Below are 24,528 nucleotides of genomic sequence, written 5' to 3'. Positions count from 1 at the left end.
GCAACTTCAAACTCTAGATAAGGTTGTTTGGTGGTTTTCCTTAAGAGGAGGAAAAAAAGGCAATTTTCTGTACAGACAAAATCTTCATGTAAGTCATGTCTTTAAGGAGGCAGAACTGTTGCAAGTGATTTCTTGGGCAGTTAAGTTCTTGTTGTAACATCTCTCTTTTTGAGGTGAGATTCTAATGAAAATGGGTTAATTTCGCAGCATTGCTGTCATAGATTCTGCTAGCCAAAGGGTGTGGAAGTATAATTCCCCTGTGGTAAAGGAATTGGTTGAAGTATAGTTGAAGCTGTGGAGCTCGGGGAAGGAAAATGTTTTTGTGCCAGAGCACAAGAAGTGACTTGTGAGAAGTTGATGAATTTGGCAAGAGACACAGACAATATAGAGCCTAATCCTTACTAAGAGGTTAGGAGCGTGTGAACTTTGCTGATGATCCAATACAACCTGGGAAGGGCTGAGTGAGGAAGGCAGACCAGGAGGTTATGAGCAGTTCAAAAACAGCTGACCTCTACCTGCTCTAAGCCCTTCTGCTGACTTCGTGCAGTTACTGGGAGCTTAATCACTGTATCAGCCGATAGGATAGATGGTGGGAGATGAGACCTGCAAGCAGTGGTAAATTAAAGGAAGAAAGAATCAGCAAACTTGGCAAGAGTTGTGTTTTGATCAAGTCTGTTGCCTAAGCATTTAGTTTAGTCAAAAACTACAGAATCAAGTAAGTCTGAGTGTTTCTAGAATGGTCTTGCATTTTTGCAAGGAGGCCCTGGTGGAGCTTGTATATTTAGTGGTAATGCAAATATACACATTTAGTCAGGATAGATTATAAACTGTTAATTTCAGCAGTTGGTAGCTCAGCCCTCAGAGGGTGAGGGAGTGAGTGCAGATTGCACCCAGCTCATACTGGCCCCGCTGCAGAAACTGAGCTGTTGTTGACTTAGAGTTGCTATCCTGAAACGATGTTCTGCTGTTTCTACCCAGTGGTGACAACCACATAAAGCCTGGGGAAGGGGAAAAATGAGAGTAAGACCTCATACAGAAGGTTTTGTAGATGTAAAGCTACCTGACAACCCTGTTGTTGTGGTTCGGAGGGCATCTGTCCTATTTATTCCATTCTTCGATGGATGTCCATCCTGCAGTTTGTGAGTGCTAATTGTTCATTCCAGTATGGGGTTATTTTCATTTGCTTTGTGAAAGAGCACAGCCTGTGATTTAGCTCTCAAATTGTGACCTGCCTTTGTTGAGCCTGGTCTCTGTGTAGCAGTAACTGATACTGCTCTTTGCCTGGCACAGTTTATCTTTTTATCAAATAAATCAGGTAAGCGGAAGCAAAAAGGTGGTTTGAAAAGAAGAGATTCAGTTAGTGGATCTACAGAGATCTGTTTTGGAAGACAACGGTCCACACTGTAACCATTTTAAGGATCGTTTCAGTACTATGCAAAGGCAAACCAAAATTGAGAAAAATTTGCTCATGTGTGTTGAACCATTTATGCTTCCACTGCAATTGTCATAGAATAGAATCATTAAGGTTGGAAAAGACCTCTAAGATCATCAAGTCCAACCATCAACCTGACACCACTATGCCCACTAAACTATGTTCCAAAGTGCCATGTCTAGACTTTTTTGAACACCTCCAGAGATTGTGACGCCACCACCTCCCTGGGCAGCCTGTTCCAATGCCTGACTGCTCTTTCAGTAAAGAAATTTTTCCTAATACCCAAGCTAAACCTCCCCTGGCACAACTTGAGGCCATTTCCTCTTGTCCTATCGCTAGTTACTTGGGAGAAGAGCCCATACAGCCTCCTTTCAGGTAGTTGGAGAGAGCGATAAGGTCTCCCCTCAGCCTCCTCTTCTCCAGACTAAACGACCCCAGTTCCCGCAACCGCTCCTCATCAGACTTGTGCTCCAGACCCCTCACCAGCTTCGTTGCTCTTCTCAATGTGAATATTATAGTGCAGACACAGCCAAAATTATTTCAGGGTTGCTGTGTTGATGCATTAATTAGATTATCCCAATACAGGCAGTTTGTGAAGCCACCTTGGCTGGGTCTTTGAGGGGAATTTGGCTTTAAATTATGAAGCTAAGGGAAAAGGACTTGAAAATGGGATTTGTACTTTCCAGTTTGCTGCAGTTTCACATGTTGTAAATTTGTATGTCAAAATCTCCTATTTTAACTTTAACAAATGGTGGTACTCTCAAGTCTCTATGTGAGACTTACTAAAATAATGTAATTTTGAATTGTCACTTAACTCTAAGCTATCTCAACATAATTAATAGCTCTGTAAATTGTGGTGGGAAAAGCAAGGTGCTGACTGCCGCTGCGGCTGGCACAGGCTGGAGGCAGGACGATGGGCTTGGGCATTGCTCCTTGTCAAGCAGTGCCTGCTTCCCTGCCAGGCTGCAGTGTTTTAGAAGCCCTTGCAGGAGGCTTAAATCTAATTTGATTCAAACAATTTGAGTTTTATAAGGAAATAGGACTACTCTTTCTTTTTTTTTTTCACCTGCTTGCCTATGGTTGTGAACATACAAGAACTTTCTTCCCCAGTGCATCTTTAGCAAAGGCTATTCTCCACACAGCTTCTCCATTCTGCTTTATTTTTGTCACCCACTGAAGTCTAAGGCCAACCCTACCCTTCTTTCTTGCAGGCTCTGTCTCTGCATTTGCAAAAATAATTATCATTCCTTTGGGTTAAATTTTTTTATTATTATTCTTTTTTGTGTGGTGAAGATTAGCATCGGGTTAAGCATTCTTTGGAGAAATAAATAGCTTTCCAAAAGTAGCTGTTGAAGCTTGGATTTTTCAGTTTAGATACTTAAGATATCTTTCTGTTTTTTGTGGTCCTAAAAGATTTGTAGCACTTCCTTTGTCATTGCCAGGGACCAGAGAATTCAGTGTGCTGTGTGGTACTTGGGTGGCTCGTTACCTGTGGGCAGCTCAGCTTGCCTGTGATGAGCAGTGTCAGGAGCGTAAAGTAAATGTCGGTGGGGTGCTGGGACTTCAAGTTCAAAAGGATTTCTTCAGTCTTCATGTGTCACCACTTCTAAGGTCTACTTGCCTACGGAAAAATCAGCATTATATTTTATGGTGTGGAGTCTGAGTTTATGAACTCGGTGCGCTGGACCTGCCTTACACACAGCCAGCAAGGATTAGCTCCATGCTGCTCCCTGGTGCATCTGTTTCTGGGAGTCTGATGCTGAAACTGGAGCTGATGGGGAATGCAGTTAACGCCTACGATGGCGTTGCTTAAAAAGAGCTGCGGGAATAACTCAATCCCAGTTGTGGCTGTGTTGCACCTTGGGGAGCAAGTCAGATTCATGTGACCACAATGTACTCCTTTGCACTCGGCTGTGGGACTGGAACACCTGCTGGCTTGGTGCACTGTTGGCTTCTGTCTCTTCTTGTGTTTTGATAGCTTCTTGGACTGACCTAGTAAGCTCAAATCTTCGGTTTGGGTCCTAGTATGCTGAAAAATTCAGTGCTGCTAAATCTGCTGGACGCAGTTCCTGTAGGATTCAGGCTGTGTCTGAGGCTTTGTTCCGGCTGCCTCCTTTAGTACTTCTATTCCCTCTCTCTCTTCCCCTCTCGCTTTTGTTTTCTCCCTGAAGTATCAGATATGGAACTTGATAGCGCTATAAAAACTTTCAGATCTCACTAAAAGTTGCTAACTTCAAATTAATTTGCAGTGGGTCTAAAAACCGAAATTCATCTACATGAAAACTCCATTAATGAAATGGGTTTTTTCTTCTTTTATTACTTAGTGACACATACTTAAAGACTCAATTTGTGTTTCGTTATCATACGTAAGTTTTGCAAAGGTAGACTGAACCAATTAAGAGAAAACTGTAGATTCTGATGTTTGAATCTTTACAGATTGAAGAAGGCGTTATGGTGATGGAGGATGATTCTCCTGAGGAGGCTGTTAGTACCCCAAATACACCCCGCAACCTTGCTGCATGGAAAATTAGCATCCCATATGTAGATTTTTTTGACGATCCTTCCTTGGAAAGAAAAGACAGAAAGGAGAGAATTCCTGTGTTCTGCATTGATGTAGAGAGAAATGATAGAAGGGCAGGTATGCCATGTTGTGGATAAATAAAATGTCATTTAAAATGAACTCAAAATATTCTAGTGTGCTGTATTCTGATGGCTGTTGCAGTGTATTTTGTATACATGTTCTTCGGATTTTGAAATAATGACTTGAAAATTCTGAGGAAACATGTTTGTTTGCTAAATGACAAACATGGTTTGTCATTGTTTAGTATTTGCAAGTCAAGAACTGACTCCTCAGCATGAGTCAGTTCCATTTAGACTTCATGCTAAAGTTTGAGATTTTCTCTTTCCAAAAAAATTGATCCTATGATTCATATTAATAAACACTTGGCATATTTTTTCTTTCACCCACTCTTTGGAAGAAACTTTGGAATAATGAACAATAAATAACTTTTCATGTAACCTTAAGATATAGTTCTTTGGAAATGAAAACATGTTGCTTATTAGAAACCATTCTGGCTTGCTGATAGTTTATCAGTATCTAGATACATCTAGTACATCCATATTGAGTGGGGAAAATAGCATCATCCTGGGGTGCATAGTTAGTGAATCCTGGGATGTTTGTTAGTGAAACTAATACTTCCACAGTAAGCAGGAAGTGTTTGAGAGTTGTTTAGTGATATCGTCCAGGAGGAAGAATGTATTCAACAGTATTCAACAAGTAGTATTTCTGTAAATCGTTTGGTTAAAAGTTTGAAAATAGATCTAATGTAGTAATAAATAAGTGATAAATTTTGAAGTTATGCAGTGCTCCATTGTTCAGATTTTAGGGATCCCCTAAAAGAGATGATAATTTCCATGCTAGTGCTATGTCTGTCTACCAGGTATGCATTTTAATTTAACACTTGAATTACCTGGCTGGGGTTTTTTTATGTTACGGCAATATGGGGGGGCTAGTACCATTGAGGTTTTTCCTATAATAATCCAACATACATTTGCTGTTGCTTAATTCATCTCTCAAGTGACATAAAACATGATTTATTTTTTATGTTGGTTTGGGTTTTTTTCCCCCTAGTTGGACACGAACCTGAACACTGGTCTGTTTACAGGCGGTATCTTGAATTTTATGTGCTTGAGTCGAAGCTAACGGAATTTCACGGTATGTTCTCCATCTGGAAAGCCACTTTCCCACTGCTGTGATTATCATTCAGTACTGAGCTGAAATTCAAAATAATAAAAAACAATGTTTGCTGCGTTACAAGAATAATTTAATCTCCTTTATCTTTATTAGGTACATTTCCTGATGCTCAGCTTCCCTCAAAGAGAATCATTGGCCCCAAGAACTACGAGTTCTTAAAATCCAAGAGGGAGGAGTTTCAGGAATATCTGCAGGTATCAAACAAACTTTTGGAACAGACACTATTCTAAAACTAATAATATAAAATTAATAAGAGAATACCTGCTATTATTTTTGTTTGCTTCCAAGTAACTTGGGTTATAGAAAGGATTGAAGTGGGCAAATAAAACTTGTTAAAATTTCATGTGACTGAAGAGAGAAATCTTTTGCAAATGAAAATATCTATGGTAATATAATGCTCTTTGAATATCCCTTTTTTGCTAGAGAGAAATGATTTTTTTAAAGACTAGTTTTAAAGTACTTATACTTCTTTCTTTCCTTCTGTCTGAAAGAAACTTCTGCAACATCCAGAACTAAGTAACAGCCAGCTTTTAGCTGACTTCCTGTCCCCTAATGGAGGAGAGACTCAATTTCTTGATAAAATGTTGCCTGATGTGAATCTTGGTATGTACTATGCTAGTTGTTTATACTGACAAATAGTAATACTGTGGATATGGTGACTGAATGGTAGTAGTAATGGGTGGATGTGTAAGGATATGGAGATGGGAAATAAGAACTCTGCTTCTTCACAGCCCTTAATTATGGCTCAGCAAGCAAGATCTGCTGATACTTTTTCCTTGAAGAAAAAGGACATTTTGAGATTATGGAAAATGTAGTCACTTTTGAATCTTTATGTCAGCAAGCAAGGTGATAAGATTTCTCTAACCGATTTCAGTATTGTCACAAGTGAAATCTGCACAAGTCACTCATTGTTTACAGGTGTGATGGTATAAACAATTTCTTAATATAAACTACCTTTGGGTGTTAGTTGATCAAAACCTGTTTATTTTAGTCTGAAAACTGCAATAAATTAACATTTCTAGTATTACCTAGTCTTAAGTTCTCTTTTTACATGAGCTACTTAATAGAATTTGAAGCAGTGGTGTGTGTGATATTAGGCAGGCCAAATGGAAGTTGAGAAATTCTTGACATCTAATGTAACGTTTGATGATAAATCCAAAAGGTAAACTGCAGTGTGACTTTACAGCTTGGCTGCAATATAGCTGTCTCAGGCTAGTGGGCCTGGGCTGGTAAGGCCAACCTCATGGCCATTCTGTCTTCGTGTATTGTAGCACCTGAGGTTCTGGCACCAGTGTGGTCCAGGAAAGCTGTGTCTGAACTGTGCCTCTGCATTTCTGCTTCTCCTGGTCATGGTGTGAACCTGCTGGGGTGGCTGTTCTCTTAGTGTGCTTACTAGGTTGTTGAGTGAGATTTTGGTGGTGATCCTCCCTTTGGTTAAAGGGTTTGGTTTTGTTTCAGACCTCCCCTCTAGACCCAACTGTACATTGTTTAAAAAAGCATATAATTATGGTGTTTACTATAAGGCATCTCATGTCTGAGACTATGCTTCACTTTCCTAAACATAATTTAACAAATCTTGGCATCTCAGTAGAGCTTTTTGTGAGAATGAGCAATTTTATTATTATCATTTGATCATCATATATACTTTCCAATGCAAGTTCCAAATTTAATGACATGTAGATAAGAAAAATACTGTAAAAGTAGTGCTTAAAACTAATCCTAGACACTTCATTTTTCAGCATTCAAAGTTACTATGCTGTATCCTGATAACCCTAAAAGGACAGAAGAGATTATTTTTAAGACCACAGTTGTAGCCTGTCCAATTTATAAAACTTTACTCACCAATATTTTCAGGACTGGATCCTTTTAGAATCTCTCCAGATTAGCGAATTTTTTCAGGGAGAAGGGAGAATCTCAGTTTTTGTGATAAGTATTTAGGAAGGATGAAGAACTTAAATACAGAAAATTGTGCCTTTGCTGGTGTTTTACAGTACTGCTGTTACGGTGCTATAGCTATTTATGTTTGAGCTTCTAGAAAAATTACAAAGGCAGATCTAGAGTACTTGGCTTTTTAAAAAAAGTATTCAGATAATCATCTGTATATTTTTCATATTTTAAGTATCTTTTCTCAAAAAGTACCAAGCACTAAGTTATAAGATGGATATGTGGAAGACTTTATTTTTGTAGCTTTTTGTGCCAAATTAAAAAAAATACAGATTTAAAAAAACATTGTATTTTTAAATTAAGTACTGGACAAGGAGTACATAAAATGTAGCAGAGCAAAATGCCTTTAACATCAGGCAGTGATAACAAAGTTTTTGTTTGTTTGTTTCTAATTTTAGGTAAAATTATAAAATCTGTTCCAGGAAAGCTGATGAAGGAGGTAAGTCTTCCAGGTTGCCACCATTTTAACTTCAATGACTAATTTTATGTGCTACTAACTTACAGGTTAGTCAAAAAATTGTTTGGAAACTCAGTTTTAAAATTTTTTTTCTATAATTATGCAAGTGACAGGTTACTCATATCTTATTTCAGAAAGGTCAGCATTTGGAACCATTCATCATGAATTTTATCAACTCCTGTGAATCTCCCAAGCCTAAACCAAGTAGGCCTGAACTTACCATTTTGAGTCCCACTTCTGAAAACAACAAGAAGGTACAGTAAGTCATCTTCCTTTTACATTTTAGAGGAGTGGGGAAAATTGACCATACTTTGAAAATGCAAAGAATAAACAAAAAATAGATATGTTTCGCATGAGAGAATAGTAGTGCAGAGAGATTTGTCCTCTTCTATCTTTGAATGACAAAAATGAATGTCAAATGAATGACTTTTGAGTTAAAGTCAAATCAATGACTTTTGGGGGTTGGTTGTTGGTTGAGGGCTTTTTTTGTTTTGTTGTTTTTTTGGGGTTTTTTTAAATTCTTACTATATTTGGAGATGAGAATACAGAGTAGAGAGCCTGAGAAGTGCAGAGAGAAGGAGGAAAGCAAAGGTGTAAAATGGGGAATGTTTTAATACCATAAGGCAGCTTACTTTTTGAAATGAGACAAGCTTGAGTGTTTGACAAATGTGCTACAAGCCAAATTGTCAAGGTGCTGATACCTATTTATCTGCCTTTAAAACATTAGTATACAGTTTGTGGACATCTGGCATACATAATAGGTTAACTATGTAACTTAACTGTAGTTTCTCTCTCCAACATTGCCACAGCTAAGCCCAGCACTTCCAATTATAACTTTTTATTTGACAATAGGAAAAGGTAGTTCCTTTCTTAATCTTCCCATGTTTGTGGCTAGAGACAGGTAAATCTTACTTGAAAGAGTTCTGTTAGCTTCAGGGGCTTTAAAAGGTCTTTATATTTCTGTCTTGGATTGCTTTAGAGTGTTAATGTATCTGTGGAATTTACATAAGAATATTGTTTCTGGACTAGGATTTCAGACACCCAAGCTCAGTGTTACAGAGTTGATGTGATTTGGGACAGAATATTTAAAGTGTGCATACACTTTGACATGTGAGAGGTTCTAAGAGAAAACTCAGTACTGTGTGCTGTTCTGCTGTCTCGTTAGCTTTGGGAAGTGGAGTTGAAACTGGACTATGTAAGCTGGGACACTTCATTTTGCAGAATGATAAATTGGAGATCTGTGATAAAGAATAACGCATAGCGTGAGAGAGCAGGAGGTAAAGATTGGGGATTTTTTCCCCTCTCTCTTGTAGGGCAAAAACTAAGAGGTATTAAATGAAAGTGGTAGGAGCCAGGTCCAAAACAAAAAGTGGTATCTCTTGCAATGGTTAATAGATTTTTGGAACTCCTTGCCAAAAGATGTTGTGAATACCAGAAGTTTAAACAACTATAAGGTAAGACTGGACAAATTCACAGAAAAGGAAATATATTCAGGGTGAACACCTAGAGAGAAACGTCATCCAGCTCTTGAACTTTTCTTTAGCTGAAAACAGTTCGAGACTGGAAGAGTATTGGTGAAAAGTACTGTCTATGCCCATTCTCTTCTTGCAAGAGCTAGAAGCCCAGGATCCATTTCCGGTTTTTGTTGGTGATGGGCTGTTAAAGTGGACCTTTTGATTTCCCTCACTATGGACTTTTTTATAGCGTTATGACACTTACAGAATTTGCAGCTATAAAACTTTTATACTTAAGTGCAATGGGAGTTAAACCTATGAATTTGTTTAGATTTCATCTTCTAAACCTGAAGTCTGAATTACTACAGCCAAATTGTAGTGTTAACTTACACGTACACACACACAAAATGAGTAGCCTTCATTTCAAGCCCTTTCTTACCTTGAACGCTATTTCCAAGGTTAAGATATTTTGCTGTTGTAAGATATTTTGTTGTTGCTGTCTATTCAGAGGACTATAAATGCAGTTTTAAAAATCGGATGTGGAGTTTTTCACTTGTGCTAGAAACAATGCATGCATAAATACTCAAATGTTTTTTTTATAAAACAGCTGACAGCATAGTGTGAACAATCAGTTAATTTTTTACTGTGATCTGTCGAGAACTACTGAAGTTAGTAGTTTTAATACATTTAAGATGCTTAAATAAAATATTTGAGCAATAAGCTTTGCACTCTGAAGTATTCCTATGAAGACAGGGTTCTTTCTGTAGTTTGCTTGAAAAACTTTAATAAAGGATCAAAATTTAAAGTGGTGTTCAAAACCATTTTGGGTTCTACAAGGTTAAAAAAATGTATATAGGATTGCTCAGTTAAAATGCAAACTCTGAAGTGTCAGTATGTTATTCTTGTAAAAGAACATGTGTACAGAAATTGAGTCTGTGAAATGAGGTTTTTCCAATTCTTTTCAACCATGGTGATCCCAGGAAGGCAAAGAGCTGGCTGCAGTTTGGCTTTCATTTTGGAATACGGAAGTTTCCTTGAATAAAACTTAGATCTTTACTGCCTTCTGTTTTCTGATGCCATTTTCAGAAACAGTATTGTGGGGGAAACCTCCTTATCACCATTGACTAAGTACACCCAAGTATGCACTCCATTGGAGGCAAGTTTGTAGAGTTCATATCAAAGCTGTTGCTAGAACTCCTGATTACCCTGTAGGAGATTGTTTTGACGTGAGATAAGAGTTTCTTTGTAGAGACCAAAAAAGATCAGGCTAGCCCCAGCTGTCCAGTCCTTCTCACTGTCTATTGAGAGAGTGAGTTCACTGGTTTTCTAAGCAACTTTTTTCTAGTTAGCTGTTTTATGAATAAGTAATAGGTTCTACATGTATTTTAAATTTTCTTTTTTCTTTCCCAAAAGAAATCTGTTTTGTTTTGGGGAGCAATTTGCTGCAAATGGATGGGAAGTTTGAGACTTCAGTGTATCTCCTGCAGAGCTATGGTTGTTACGTAATGGTGGGTGCTCAAGACACTTTGCTTTGGGGGATGCTGCGAGGCAGTGCTATGATCAGATAGTCAATATCTGTTTGTGCTCAAACTATACTACCAATTTTGACCAGCAGAGGCATGTATGCATAAGGAATTCACGTGCTGACTGCTTTCTCACTGATTTCCCATCTATCAGCTTAGCCAGAGCGCACACACTTATTCCCATGATAGCAAATAATTAGAAATCTGATATCCCAGGTTGTGCTGTGTTAGGGTCTCTGCTGAGGCTTCCCATGCACATTGTGAAATTCATCCCTCTTGCTGATTTGTCGGGGTGCTTGTGCCTTCTTTGGAAGATGGTTTTCCCTTCCTCAAGTCAGCCCACACTTGGGAAAAGCTTTGTGCCATGTGCCACAACACTGCACCATTTATATCTTGTCGCTTCTTGGATTTGATTTGTAAGCCACACTGGTTTCATCTGCCAGCCCTCTTTAGTTCAGGTCAGTGATGGTTTTTGGAAGAAAATCTCCTGATTGTCTCCGCTTATCGCTTTTTCTCTCATACTAGGTAGCTGTCTTAGAACTCATTAACTGAATTTATTTCAGATGAAACTAAGCTGGAAAATGCTGTCTAGGAATGCAGGCATTAAGAGTGTTCAGTCCCAAAGGCCAGACCAAAGGTAGATTGAGGTAACACCCCTCCCTACCCCAGAAATACATCTGGCATAGACTTCAGCTGTTCAGTTCTGCAGTTTCACTTCTCTTGTGCTATGTGACATCTTTGTGAAGATAGAAGCACCGTGCAGTAGACTGGCACCCTTACGCAACAGAAGCTGGTGATAGAGATGAATGCTAAATCGCTAGCACGATGAGCTGCCTGTATGGAGTCAGTGAGGAGATCTGCCAGGCAGCTGAAGAGTCAGAAGTTCGGCACTTTCTGAGTGCCCACCTCTGAAAAGAGCATGTTACCTCACAGCAAGAAAGTTCTTCAAAACAGAATTTTTTTGTAAATGCTAGAGTCTGTCTCCAGCTGATGCTTGTATTGCCACAGTGTTCCCATATACCTTGCCTGACACAGACCTGTTTATTCAAGTATCAACATGTCGGAGGCTGCTGAGAGTACAATACATGTTCCCCAGTGCTTGTGCTGTCAACTCTCTTGCCGTGAACAGGGTACACCCAGACTACCTCTTCATCAACAGGCTGAATAAGAAATGCCTGAAAGTCTGTCAGGGCAGGTGAAAGCTTGAGTTCAATCAGAAATGTACCTACTTTTTCTGAAAAATGTTCTGCCTGCTGCTTCCTTTTGAATATTCCTGGTGTGTGCCTATATTTTAAATATTGGTGGAAAGACTTACAGTTAAAAATGCATACTGAACATGGGTAGTCAACCCCCGTACAGCCAGTAGCAATTGCATTTTATCCTGTTTCAGATCCACTAGACTGAAAGAGTTACCAATCTCCCTGCTTAAAACAAACAAGTGAACAAAAAACACTGCTTCCCCCTTGTAGGGGCACCAGCAGGATTTCTGGCTTTCCCAGCTATGTTTCTATTCTGAAGGTCTAAGCAGCTCTACCATCTTCTGAAGGTACTTTTGTCAGACTTGCTAGAATAGGTCAGGACTTCTCAGCTGATGCAGACTTTGCAAAATATGCCTATAAAAGCATTGTTCTGCTGGCTTCTGATGACCTGCCAACAGCAATAAAAACTGCTTTTGGAACACCAACAGTATAATGTATGTTTATGCATAGTTACTTGGAGGAAGACGCTGACTAATGTGGTTCAGACACTTACATCCTTTGTTCTTACCATTTTGGTATAGTCATCTGTACTTTGCAAATGATCAGGAAAAATGGTGGAGAGGTTCATGCCTCTGGCTGTAGATATTGTTTATAATTGTGGTATTGCTTCTATAAACTTCACACCTGTGCTGGAATGTATGGGTGTATATTTGCATATGCACTCACTATTGAGTAACTTTCTTTTTTCTATCAGGCACCTTATGTAAGCATTTGTACTTATTTTGCTAGCTTTTCCTATCAAGGTACAATAGATAACCTATTGTACAAGGGATTACTTTGGTATCTTTCTTAATACAGGCTTTTTATCTTTCATGTGCTTCAGCGCTTAGCTGCCATTATTAACCAGTACCTATCTGTGGAATTTCCTCATTGAAAACCTTTTAAGAATATTTCATGGTCATAATCACAGTTAATGTTTAAACATATGAATAATGATAACATTGGAGTTCGTCTTGCTTTTCTTTAGTCTAATTACAACAGTGAGCATTGTATCACATCTCAAATACATGTGCAGAAACACTTAAAAACAAAATCAAGTGCTTATCTGAATCGTGAATATAATCTCAACTTTTGTATTAGATATCCAATTGTATGTTTTTCACTTGGCATTCCTCTAAGCCAAAATCCTGGAAAGTGCAAAACACCTAAATAGAGATGTAATGCCACTTTGTGTTATGATTGCTGCATCCTTCAGATGTGCATTGCTAATGACTGTAGAATACATACTTACACTGGAATACTTCACAGAAACTGCTCATTGGCTCAGTAATTTTGGCATGCATTGATCTGCTGTTGCTTTCTGAAATGCCATGTGCAAGAGTTTAAGCTTTCAAAGCTTGACAATGATCAAGGAACCATTATATTTAAGGTGCAAAACAAGATTATCCATGTGCCAAGGTACGTACTACATCCAAAAGATACTGCTGGTTTGGGGTGGAAGTTGAAATAACTTTTGGAGGTCAAAAAGCTTTGCCCTCAGATGGCCTTCACGTTTGATTTTTTTTATTTATATGTCACCTACTGGACTGTTGTTAATGCTTTAGTTTGGCCAGTGCACACTCCTCTGAACCTGTATCTACATTGCACAATGGGCTGCTTTGAGTTGGCTTGGCATGTATCGCCTCTGTCAGGTCGTGGGGTGTATCTAAAAAATAAATGAGGCTCTTGTTTAAGTTACAGTGAGTCAACTAAGACTTTCCCAGGGTCCTAGTTTCAATATTGAGGAGGATATAGACTTCAGTTTATACAGGGTTTTTTAAACAACATACCAGGGATGCTTTCATACAGTAGGTGTGAATAATTACCTGTTCTTTTTAGGTTTGTTACTTTCCTGGATACCAGTCATCCACCAGTGTATTAACCACATTTGCTCTTTCATGTAATTTATGTAATAACCTGGTGATGTTTAGTTTGAGTGAGCTTTGTGAAGATAATGCCAGCAGTTCAGCACTTAACAAAAGAGAGGGCTTAAAGAAGTACAAGTCAAAACCTGCGTCTTGCCAGATTTCCTAATGTAATTTTTCCTAAGAGTGCAGAGCATTCTGTTTAGAGACTTGCATGATTCAGAGCCTGTTGTTATTTGGATGCTTTATGGCCTTATTTATTTCAGGGAGAATTGCTCTACAGAAAGTGAACCACATATAAGCAAATTACTTCCTGTTCCTTGGAACTATTTTTAATTTGGGAGTGATACAGAAAAATCTGTGTCAGTAGCAATCATGTCAAATGAGGCAACACTATAATTATGTTGCATTTGCTTCTAGTTCTAGGATTTGTTTTTAGAAGCTTGGCATAAACTTTTGAACTTTCTTTTCATAATACAGAGTATTTTGTATAAATTCTTTTTTATCTTTAGAGCAACAGTTTCGGGGATAAGATAATTTAAAATAAACTGTTAATGGTGACTGCTAGGTATTGTCAAATGTGGAGAGCCTCAGGATTCAGAGAATGCCTCCTTTCCAGCTGCTGAAGCCTACTGACTTGGGGAAGGGAAGGAATACTGCCTAGGTGGTATGGGACTACTTATGGGATAAGGTCAAGATGGGACGAGAGGAAATGGCCTCAAGTTGTGCCAGAGGAGGTTTAGACTAGATATTAAGAAAAATCTCTTTACTGAGGGAGTGGTCAGGCATTGGAACAGGCTGCCCAGGGAGGTGGTGGAGTCACCATCACTGGAAGTATTCAAAAGACGTGTAGATGTGGCACTTCAGGACATGGTTTAGTGGGCATGGTGGTGTTGGGTTGATCATCGGACTTGATGGTCTTAAAGGTCTTTTCCAACCTTAATGATTTTGTGATTCTATGAAGGTACCAGGAACAAAAGGGCTCACAAATGAAGAATTAAAAAAAAAAAGGTAAAACAAAAACTGATCAGTTCTTTGAAAGGTCTGGAAAAAAGCTACTTCTAATTATAAAAAAACAAACACACACACCCCCGCCCAAAACCAAAACAAAAAAAAAAAGAACGCAAAAAACAAAAATAAAAAAAACAAACAAACAAAAACACCAAAAAAAAAAAAAAAAAACACCCAAAAAACCCAACCAAACAAAAAAAAAAACACAACCAAAGAACTGGTGGTTATCCTTTTTGCCTTTGAATGCAATGTTTTCAGTCTCAATGTTTCTGTTTTTAGCTTTTCAATGATTTGTTCAAGAATAATGCAAACCGGTCTGAGAATACAGAAAGACGACAAAACCAGAACTACTTCATGGAAATGATGACTGTAGAAGGAGTCTATGACTACTTAATGTATGTTGGTAAGAAATTATTTCTCGTAATTATTCTTATACTTCCTGCCAAATATGAAGTTCTTTGGTAAGAAACAAAATTTTATTGTAGTACTCGTATATAATTCAGTACTTGCAAGCTTAACAGTATACAACCTAGGAAGACAGTCATTCTTTAAAAGACTTCATTGCTGTGCTAAAATATCATAATTTATCCTTTATTATTGCTCAGTTGTTTTGTTAGATCTCCTCCTTTCTGCATCTCAGAGTAAAAGCTTATGGGACTAGGTCCCTTCCCTCTTCTCAGATGTGCCTAGGCTGTTTGTACACTCTGGGAACTAATAAAAATAGTTAAAGGAAATATTTGATAATCTGGAGAATACCGATTCTTTTTTTTTTGGGGGGGGGGGTGTGTGTGTGTCCCGTCCCCTCCAGCGTTGCACTAACAAAACCAAAATATTATTACTTTGCAATTTCTTTCTCTCTTTTTGAATAAGTGATTCCTTTATCATCGGTATTAGGAGAACCTTATAAATGTGTGTTACTGTAACTTTGCAGGTAGGGTAGTTTTCCGCATTCCTGACTGGCTGCATCACCTCTTGATGGGAGGAAGAATTCTTTTCAAAAATACATTGGAACTGTACACAGACTATTACTTGCATTATAAGCTAGAACAGCTATTTCAGGAGCACCGGTTGGTTTCTCTGATAACACTGCTGAGAGGTTAGTAAAAGTTACATCTTTGATGTGAAAATACTGCTTTAGTTTCATATTTGAAATACCTTCTGTGAAGTTTCCAAGCAGTAAACTTTGCAATGCTTGATGAAAGCTAATGGAATTTTAAAAACCAAGTGGACCTTATAAAAAGATTCTAAAAGCTAGTTGTGGAAAGGTGCTGAGACAGCCATTTTGTCTGTCAATGATGATTACCAAACAAAGTATTATGAATAATGATTTGCCAAGGTGTGCAAAGAACAAGAAAAACAGAATAAAGGTGGTTTAGTATATCAGAGCATGAGTATTTCATGCAGTCTTTAAATTACTTTTCACTAGTGTGCTACATCACAGTCCTTTACTGTTAATTTTTCTTGTTCCCTTTGTGGTGGGCTTTTGAGAGGGCTTGAGTGTTCTTGACCGTCAAATAAGGGAAGGGGAGAAAGGTTAAAACAAAGTTTAAAAATGGCCTCATAACCGTAGAGAAGGATTGTCTGACTACAGTCCTATCTAAACCACACATCTGGCCAAAGCTCTGGAATCAAGACATCTCTGTCCTTATCAAGCCAAAAAGAAAGCTTGTGAAAGACAGGAAAGGAAAGCCTAAAACCAAAACTGAGTTCCTAATATTTCTGATGAACAGCAATTCTTGTTTTCTTACTTGTAGGTAAATCTGAAATTTTTGACAGTTCCAGACAGTGTTTTAGCACAAGGTATAAATACTGCTTCTAGTTTTGAAAGTATAAGGGAAATTGAAGTAAGGAGATCATACTAACCCAGAGCAGAATTGGTCCAAACCTAGAAGGTAATGCTTTAAAAATTTGAAAAGAATGGAAACAAATTGGCAAAAGATTATTGTCCTCCACACAGATGGGGCTGGATCCAAATCAGGCTAATGTAAGCAAAAGAACATTATCTGGCAAGGCTAGAATTCCCTTCCAGTCAAGATCATACAGAAAAGAAGTTCAACTTCGAAGCCATAATCCGAAACACATTTTATACGTCATGATGCATAGCTGCCTAAAGATTGTTTTTTTTCAATATGTCTTCGCTGCAGATGCTGTGTTCTGTGAGAATACCGAACCGCGTTCCCTCCAGGATAAGCAGAAGCGAGCGAAGCAGACTTTTGAAGAAATGATGAGATACATTCCAGGTTCTGTATTTCATGACTCTCCTATGAGTATGGTTAATTGTTCAAGCAGATATATAACCCAAATACAGTCACGTTAGCTTTACAACTCAAATAATACGCTGCTGAGAATTGAGCTGACTAGAACACTGCTACTAGGTGTAAAAACCCAGGAGTTCAGTTCTATCATGTAAGTGTAGCTGACTAAGGTTGGGAAAATATGGGGATTAATAAAGACATAAAGGAAATAAAGAGCTTTACTAATATACTTAATACCATAATGTCTTCATCTTTAGAATGCTCCTATGTTTTGTGTTTTATCTGGATGAAATCTGGCTTAAAAAAGGCACATCATGAAGCCAGGCGATAAATAAGAGTTCTCCTTACACTGTATAAACTAAGGAAGAGGGGCCCATTTGCTAAGTTATTTAGAAAGTACTTTAAAAATTTCAGCTTGTCGTTTATTAAACAATGTATTAGGACAACATGTGGATATTATAAGAAGTGTAATAATTACTTAGGTGTGCAGCCCTGAAGGAAAGGGAGGAAAAAAGGAGGAATCAAAGGAGTGATCGTTTTTTCTGTTTACTACTTTAGGCAGAAAAAATTTGAACTGTTTCTTTAATTTAAACTTTTTTTTTGACGAGTATTCTATGACTGCATCGTACAGCTGTTTTCCTGTGCTTCCTGATGGACTTGTGTATTTGTTGTGTATCTGGTCTAGATTTAATAGGCAAGTGCATTGGGGAAGAGGCTAAATACGAAGGCATCAGGCTTCTGTTTGATGGAATGCAGCAACCAGTGCTCAACAAACAGGTAACTCGTAACACGTGAGAAACTTCTCTAATACAGAGTTAAAAATAAAAAGCAGTAATGTTGCCTTGGAGTCATCTTCATTTTCTTTATTTTCCTTTAGTTAACTTATGTTCTGCTGGACATTGGGATTCAAGAACTCTTTCCAGAGCTGAGTAAGGTATGTGCTAACTATGTTCAAGAGCTGCAGAATTCTTCAAGCTGCTAGTGAGTCTGGTCGTTGGTACATTTTTGCTGTTTTTCCTTTGTAATACTAATTCTAACTTTTGGGGGAAATCTGTATTTTACTAATGTGTTGAACTCATGGAAATCTGGATTATTTACATTTTTATTAATTAGCTCTTTCCAAATCCGTTTAGGCCCATTTGTCTAGCATACAGCAAGTCTGAGCTGCCTTTCAGTAGAATTAGACAAGCTCAATCAGCGGTCGGGATCTCTGTGCCTTTCTTTTTGATTGATTGTCACCACTCTGTCTTATGCATTTCCTGATTTAGGAAGTGAATCCAGCATGCAGAGCTCAGGTTGAGCTTCAGCATTTTTCTTGAGAATATTTGGCAGGAGGGTTTCTTAGCTCTGGTTTGGTCACTGCAAGCAGATAGAGGAGAAAAGAAATCGCACAACACAAAATACTGTAAAAATCATTAGGTTTGTCATTCATCTGATATTTGTACTTAGTATGTAAAAACTTCACAAAGTTTTAGGTAGTAAGTTTACAACTTGGTCTTCACGGTAAGCAGGAGTTGTTAGTTAACTAGACATAAACAAACAAAACACCCCCTCACTTATAATTCAGGTGGTTGTTGCATGAGCCCTGTTTCTGAGAACTGTGAAGTGCCACAGCAATTTGTTTTGCATGATAAACAGAAACAAATAATAGATGACAGAACAAGCTAGGGCACCTTCCATTGTTTTCACTGAAATGAGGCCAGCTTAGCAACTCTAACCTACTTTGTGCATCAGCTCTATAGCTGGCAGCCTCCTGCCAGTGGTCAAACAGTTAAAAACAAACAAAAGAAGACCTAAAAGAATAAAGTGGTAGCCTGGTGACTTATGTGCTGCAGAAAAAACCTGACTTAGCCCTGCTGCTTTACTCTGCTGAAATGTTTTCATATCTCAGCACCTAATAGAATCATAGAATGGTTTGGGTTGGAAGGGACCTTAAAGATCATGTAGTTCCACCCCCGCTGCCATGGGCAGAGACACCTTCCACTAGACCAGGTTGCTCAAAGCCCCGTCCAAACCTGACCTTGAACACTTCCAGGGATGGGGCATCCACAACTTCTCCAGGAATCCCGTGTGTGTGTGTGTGTGTATATATGAATATTGGTCTTCAGTTGATGCTGAAAAAAACTAAAGGCTTTGTGTGTTAAGCATTTAAATAGTCTTTAAAGCACTGGTCAGGCCCAGAGGGTCGTGATCAGTGGAATGAAATCTAGTTGGAGGCTAGGGGTCAGTTGTGGGTCCAGTACTATTTAACATCTTCATTAATGATCTGGGTGATGGGGCAGAGTACAAGGCGGCTGATGACACAAAACTGGAAGAAAAGGCTGAGGGTCATGCTGCCATCCCAGAAGGATCTCAACAGACTGGAGAATGGGTTGACAGGAACTTCATGGAAGGGAAATCCAAAGTCTTGCTCCTGGGGAGGAACAACCCAGCTGGGGGCTGCCCAGCTGGAAAGCAGCTTTGCAGAAAAGGACCTGGGGGTCCTTGTGGACACCAAGCTGATCACGAGCCAGCAGTGTGCCCTTTGCTAACAAGAAGGTGAATGGTGTCCTGGGCTGCATTAGGAGTGTTGCCACCAGGTCGAGTGAGGTGATGCTGTGTGTCTACTCAGCTACTGGTGAAGCCACATCTGGAGAGCTGTGTCCAGTTCTGGGCTCCCCAGTACATGAAAGGCATGGACATACTGGAGAGACCCTAGTAAAGGGACACAAGGATGATGAAGGGACTGGAGCATCTCTCCTGTGAGGAAAGGCTGAGAGAGCTGGGACTGTTAAGCCTGGAGAAGAGAAGGCTCAGGGGGATCTCATCAATATGTACAGATATCTGAAGGGAGGATGTAAAGGCAGAACCAGAGTCTTTTCACTGGTGCCCAGTGACAGGACCAGAGGCAACAGGCACAAACTGAAACACGGGAAGTTCCTTCTGAACATCAGGAAGCACTTTGTCATTGTGAGGGTGACCGAGCGCTGGCACAGGTTACCCAGAGAGGTTGTTGGCTCTCCATCCTTGGAGATACTCAAAAGCTATCTGGGCATGGTCCTGGGCAACCAGCTGTAGGTGGTCCTGCTTGAGCAAGGTGGTTGGACCAGATGACCTCCAGAGCTCCCTTCCAGCCCCAGTCTGTGGTTCTGTAACAACGTGTATATTTAATAGGATGAAATTTTTTTTTCTTTGAAAACATATCAAGAAAAGGTTATTTAATTTAAATTTGGATTAAGGTTTTTACAAGTTAATCCATTCTTTCATTCCATGTAACTGTGTGACACTGTGTGCCTGCTCTGCAATGCATCAGAGAACCACCCACTGAGGAGGGACCTCTGATGCTACCTTTGGTCCTAGTGAAACAGCAGAGTTGAGGGCTGGGCCCCCTGTCCCATGACTGAAGCCGATGGCACCAGAGCGAGGGAATTTGCTGGCCCAGATTTCAGTAGAGGAAAGGAAGAGAAAATATTCCACCTAGGAACTTCAGCCATTTTCCTATTTAGGATGTACTGAGGGTAATACAGAACAAAGTACTGCTGCTGTGATGTTTGGCAGTGGGACCTGGTCCACTCGTGATGGACTGAGTGATGCAGCTGAGGAGGGATCACTATGAGAAAAAATTCCCCAAAATCACTGAAAAAACTGACTGTGAAGCCGCTTGGAAAGAGAATTGTTTCCTCCCAACAATTGTAATGTTTAAAGTTTAAAAGTAATGACTGGTTCTTAATCAGTTATATTGAGGGGAGGGGGAAATCACTCCAATGACTGTTCTCTCTGTTCAGCAGAGACTGGTCCTTTTTGAGTTGCTTGATACCAAAATGTGATTGTCTTTACAGTGAAGAACAGAAAAATATTTCAGGTTGGTCAGCGTTTAAGGGGAAATCTGAGGATCCTGGAAATTTTGTTTTGAGCACTGCTCCTTCGGCAGGGGAAACGGCGATGGGAGAAAGGGCAACATTTTTGTTAGTGTGGGGATGTCAGTCTGCTCCCCACTCTTGAGATCTGATGTCTTGAAGGTATAGCCTGCTACACATAACCAGTGCAGATATATACTGGATCTCTTGATACGTCTTGTGTTTAATGGCAGTGTGCGTAAGTGAACAAGGTCTAAGGGTAAGAGGTGAGAAACACCCGTTGTGAGTTTTGCCTTTGATACCATGTACAGCCAGTCCCTGGGAGTCTCAGACAGACAGGATGCAAGGACAAGCATGGTCAAGCTTTGGAACAGGCTGCCCAGGGAGGTTGTGGAGTTGCCATCTCTGGAAGTGTTCAAAAAACGTGTGGATGTGGTGCTTCAAGATGTGGTTTAGGGAACATGGTGGCGCTGGATTAATGGTTGGACTTGATGATCTTGAAGGTCCTTTCCAACCTTAGTGATTCTGTGATTCTGTGTGACAAGGGAGAGCTGAGAGAGGAGAAGCATTCCTAGCAGAGGAAGGAAAGAAATCCAGTTGAAAAAACTACCATGCCAGTGCCATTTCCAGAGAAGAAGATTGCTGTCCTAAGACAGCTAAACTGTATTTAGCAGTTGGGAATGGGGGAGGTGAGAACTTCCAGAGAAAGAAAGAAAATAACTATTCTGAGAAATAGTATTAAAAACCTGAAAGAGTAAACTTCCTCTCTCCAAACTCTAGTTTCAAGTTGATGTTTTCAAATATTATTAGTCATTGCAGCTCAGTTCAGTAATTTATATATAAATACACATTTTCAAACTTAATTTTTTTTTTCCTTTACTGTTTGGCAGGGTCCAAAGGAAGCTAGCTCTGCGTCATGTTGGATGTGAATGCAGGGACTTTGCTGGACACCCAGTAGAAACATCTGCTGTGCACCACTGTAATGGACATGTGACATTTTAACCTTGCATTGTATATTTTCTTGTAAATAACAAAATCTATGTTCTAAAAAAATCTCTTTATGCAATAAAGACATTAAAATGTAATATCAGTTACAATAAGTTATATATCTGTACTTCTTATTTAAAATTTCTTCTAGGTGTTATCAGTAAAAGTCAACTTAATTTCCACAAAATCTCTGCATGTGAAATTACAAGATGATGTAAAATAAGACAGCTGGGAGATCAGCCAACATATGCTTTGCTAAAAGAGCAATTACTGTTGTCTTCCTTGAAGGATATGTGGAAAAACTGTTTGGAAGAAGTTGTAGAATGGCTCCCATGAAGTTATTTTTAACTGTCTTAACAAATCTTACTGATTTTTTTTTTTTTAACAAAATTACGTGATTGAATGTTGCATACACATGATCTCAGAGCTATCTTTGGCCTTTGTGCTTTCTGTGAGCATGGAAGATCATGTGTGTAGTTTATTTAATATCTAACCTTCAAATCTAAAAAATAATAATGGGTGTGAAAAGTAGTTTGGACTTTTACCTTAGCCTTTATTTTTCTGTGATTTCTTATCTGAGGGTTTTTTTTTTCTGACATCCTCTTTACGGGTTTAGAAAAGAGGATGTGAGTGTTCATAGCATTTTCTAAAAATTTGGTAGTATGAAAATATGTGGAAGATTTTTCCTGTAAGCCTTAGTTTGTTGGCCCACTCTTCTATGAAGAGACATGTTTTCTCCTTTTAAAAAAAAACAAAAAAACAATCTAATGCAGTATTAATGTTCTTTGCCAGCACAATTTGTGTTATCTTTTTGTATTACTTTTGTGTACTGTGGTGTTTCGCTCTGGGTATGCCGAAGGAGTTATAACTCTCTAAAAATTGGCATGCAAGTACAGCTCAGTCCCTAAATGTATCCTCTGTTACTGGTTTTATGTTGATTTGGGGAGGACCATTCTGTGAACTAATAACTTTAGGGGCTGGTATTGACACATTATCACTGCTATAACTAGTAGTGTGTCATGGTCAGTTGTTGTTTGTCTCCCTCTTCTAACAGAACTTACCTAATGCAGCTGTGTAGTCCAGATCTTTTCATGTGCAACCCTTGGATTTATGTGGAAACCAATGAGGTCTTGAAATTTAAGCATACTGAATGTTTATCTTAATGCACATTCTCCTTGAAATGTGCAGGTGTGGTGAATTTAAGAGGCAAGTAGCTTCGGTCTGAAAAAATGTAGTATGCTTTCCAGAAGAGCAAAGCAGGTTTATTTATAACATTGAGAATCAGTTTAATATAGCAATAAACAACATGGAAACACATTGAGGACAAAATTCCAAATGACTTCATAAATGAGTGCAAATGATGATTATTTTTCTAAGCAATCACTTCTGGATAGTGACAGAAATGTATATTTAGCATTTAATCTGATTTCTGATCTAAGCTCATTAGCCTCTCTCTTACAGCTGTTTATTTTTTAAACACAGCCTTCCAGTAGAGGAGACAGGCTTCTGAGTTATCACAGAACCATTAATGTTGGAAAAGACCTTTAAGATCAAGTCCAACTGTTAACCCAACACCACCATGCCCCCTAAACCATGTCCTGAAGCGCCACATCCAACACATTTTTTGAACACTTCCAGAGGTGGTGACTCCACCACCTCCCTGGGCAGCCTGTTCCAATGCTTGATCACCCTCTCGGTGAAGAAATTTTTCCTAATATCCAATCTAAACCTCCCCTGGCGCAACTTGAGGCCATTTCCTCTCATCCTATCACTAGTTACTTGGGAGAAGAGACCAACACCCTCGTCGCCACAACCCCCTTTCAGGTAGTTGTAGAGAGCGATAAGGTCTCCCCTCAGCCTCCTCTTCTCCAGACTCAACAACCCCAGTTCCCTCAGCCACTCCTCATGAGACTTGTGCTCCACACCCCTCACCAGCTGGTCACCCTTCTCTGGACACACTCCAGCACCTCAGTGTCCTTCTTGTAGTGAGGGGCCCAAAAGATCACAATTATGATTGATAAAGCCAGGTTATGGTGTAAAAAGCCATTGGGCTTGGGCTGCTTCCAAAGGGTGCTGCAGGAGCCCAGGTGTGTATCTGACATGTGCTCTGAATGTTGCCGATACAGGGTCAGAAGTCATGTGCTTTGGTCTTTGGAAAAAGGTGTAAAATTGTACATATTGATATGAAACATAATCATAGGTTGTGTTCTCACTCTAGATACAGTCCCCAAACTGGTCAAATCAAATAGTGAAGTATATAGACTCAATTTGTTAAAATTGATCAAAATTAAATCAAGCTTTCATTGTGTCCTTTATTAATGGAAAACAGAAATGAGATGCTACATCTTCAAAAGTAAAATGGAAAAATTTTTTTAATTGCATGTAAATGGACCTCATGCTTTTAATGACACTGAGTTTAATCCAGGTCTTTCAGGCATTGCTATAGGTATGATAAATATGACTGGAAGCAAAGCAGAATAGAATCAGATAGAAAGCTTTAACCCTGAGTGGAGATCAAAGAAAGGTATACACACCTATAATAAATCCATTTCTAGAAGCTTGTTTACATTACTGGAACTTAATTAACTCTCTCTCTAAAGCAGCTACAAGAATCTGACAAGGTAGAAGTATCCCATTTTGGTTTTATGATGGAGCATTAGTACTCACTGATACTTTGCTTCTTGAAACATCAAATTTAATTGTGGGTTATGCAAGTTTGTACCTGCAGCTTCAAACTAAGAGAAGTCATGAATTCTGCCCACTCATTCTGCA

The 24,528-nt window shown here is 39.0% G+C and overlaps 1 protein-coding gene across 1 annotated transcript in view; it reads left to right on the top strand.

Annotated features, from left to right (window-relative positions):
* Window positions 1-21,865, top strand: part of SNX14 (sorting nexin 14) — a 55,699-nt gene extending 33,834 nt beyond the window's left edge. The window contains exons 17-28 of the mRNA XM_010297183.1: window positions 3,869-4,070; window positions 5,064-5,147; window positions 5,280-5,380; window positions 5,678-5,789; window positions 7,529-7,569; window positions 7,722-7,841; window positions 14,958-15,081; window positions 15,610-15,774; window positions 16,823-16,918; window positions 17,619-17,710; window positions 17,811-17,867; window positions 21,660-21,865. Coding sequence (XP_010295485.1) covers window positions 3,869-4,070; window positions 5,064-5,147; window positions 5,280-5,380; window positions 5,678-5,789; window positions 7,529-7,569; window positions 7,722-7,841; window positions 14,958-15,081; window positions 15,610-15,774; window positions 16,823-16,918; window positions 17,619-17,710; window positions 17,811-17,867; window positions 21,660-21,698 — 1,233 coding nt within the window. The 3' untranslated portion in view covers window positions 21,699-21,865. The remainder of the gene's footprint in view (window positions 1-3,868; window positions 4,071-5,063; window positions 5,148-5,279; window positions 5,381-5,677; window positions 5,790-7,528; window positions 7,570-7,721; window positions 7,842-14,957; window positions 15,082-15,609; window positions 15,775-16,822; window positions 16,919-17,618; window positions 17,711-17,810; window positions 17,868-21,659) is intronic.
* The last annotated feature ends 2,663 nt before the right edge of the window (window positions 21,866-24,528 follow it).

Source organism: Phaethon lepturus, unplaced genomic scaffold (genome assembly GCF_000687285.1).
Source record: "Phaethon lepturus isolate BGI_N335 unplaced genomic scaffold, ASM68728v1 scaffold10861, whole genome shotgun sequence".
NCBI classification, from domain to species: domain Eukaryota; kingdom Metazoa; phylum Chordata; class Aves; order Phaethontiformes; family Phaethontidae; genus Phaethon; species Phaethon lepturus.
Note: the sequence above shows the minus strand (reverse complement) of the source record. Positions and strands in the feature narration are given on the sequence as shown.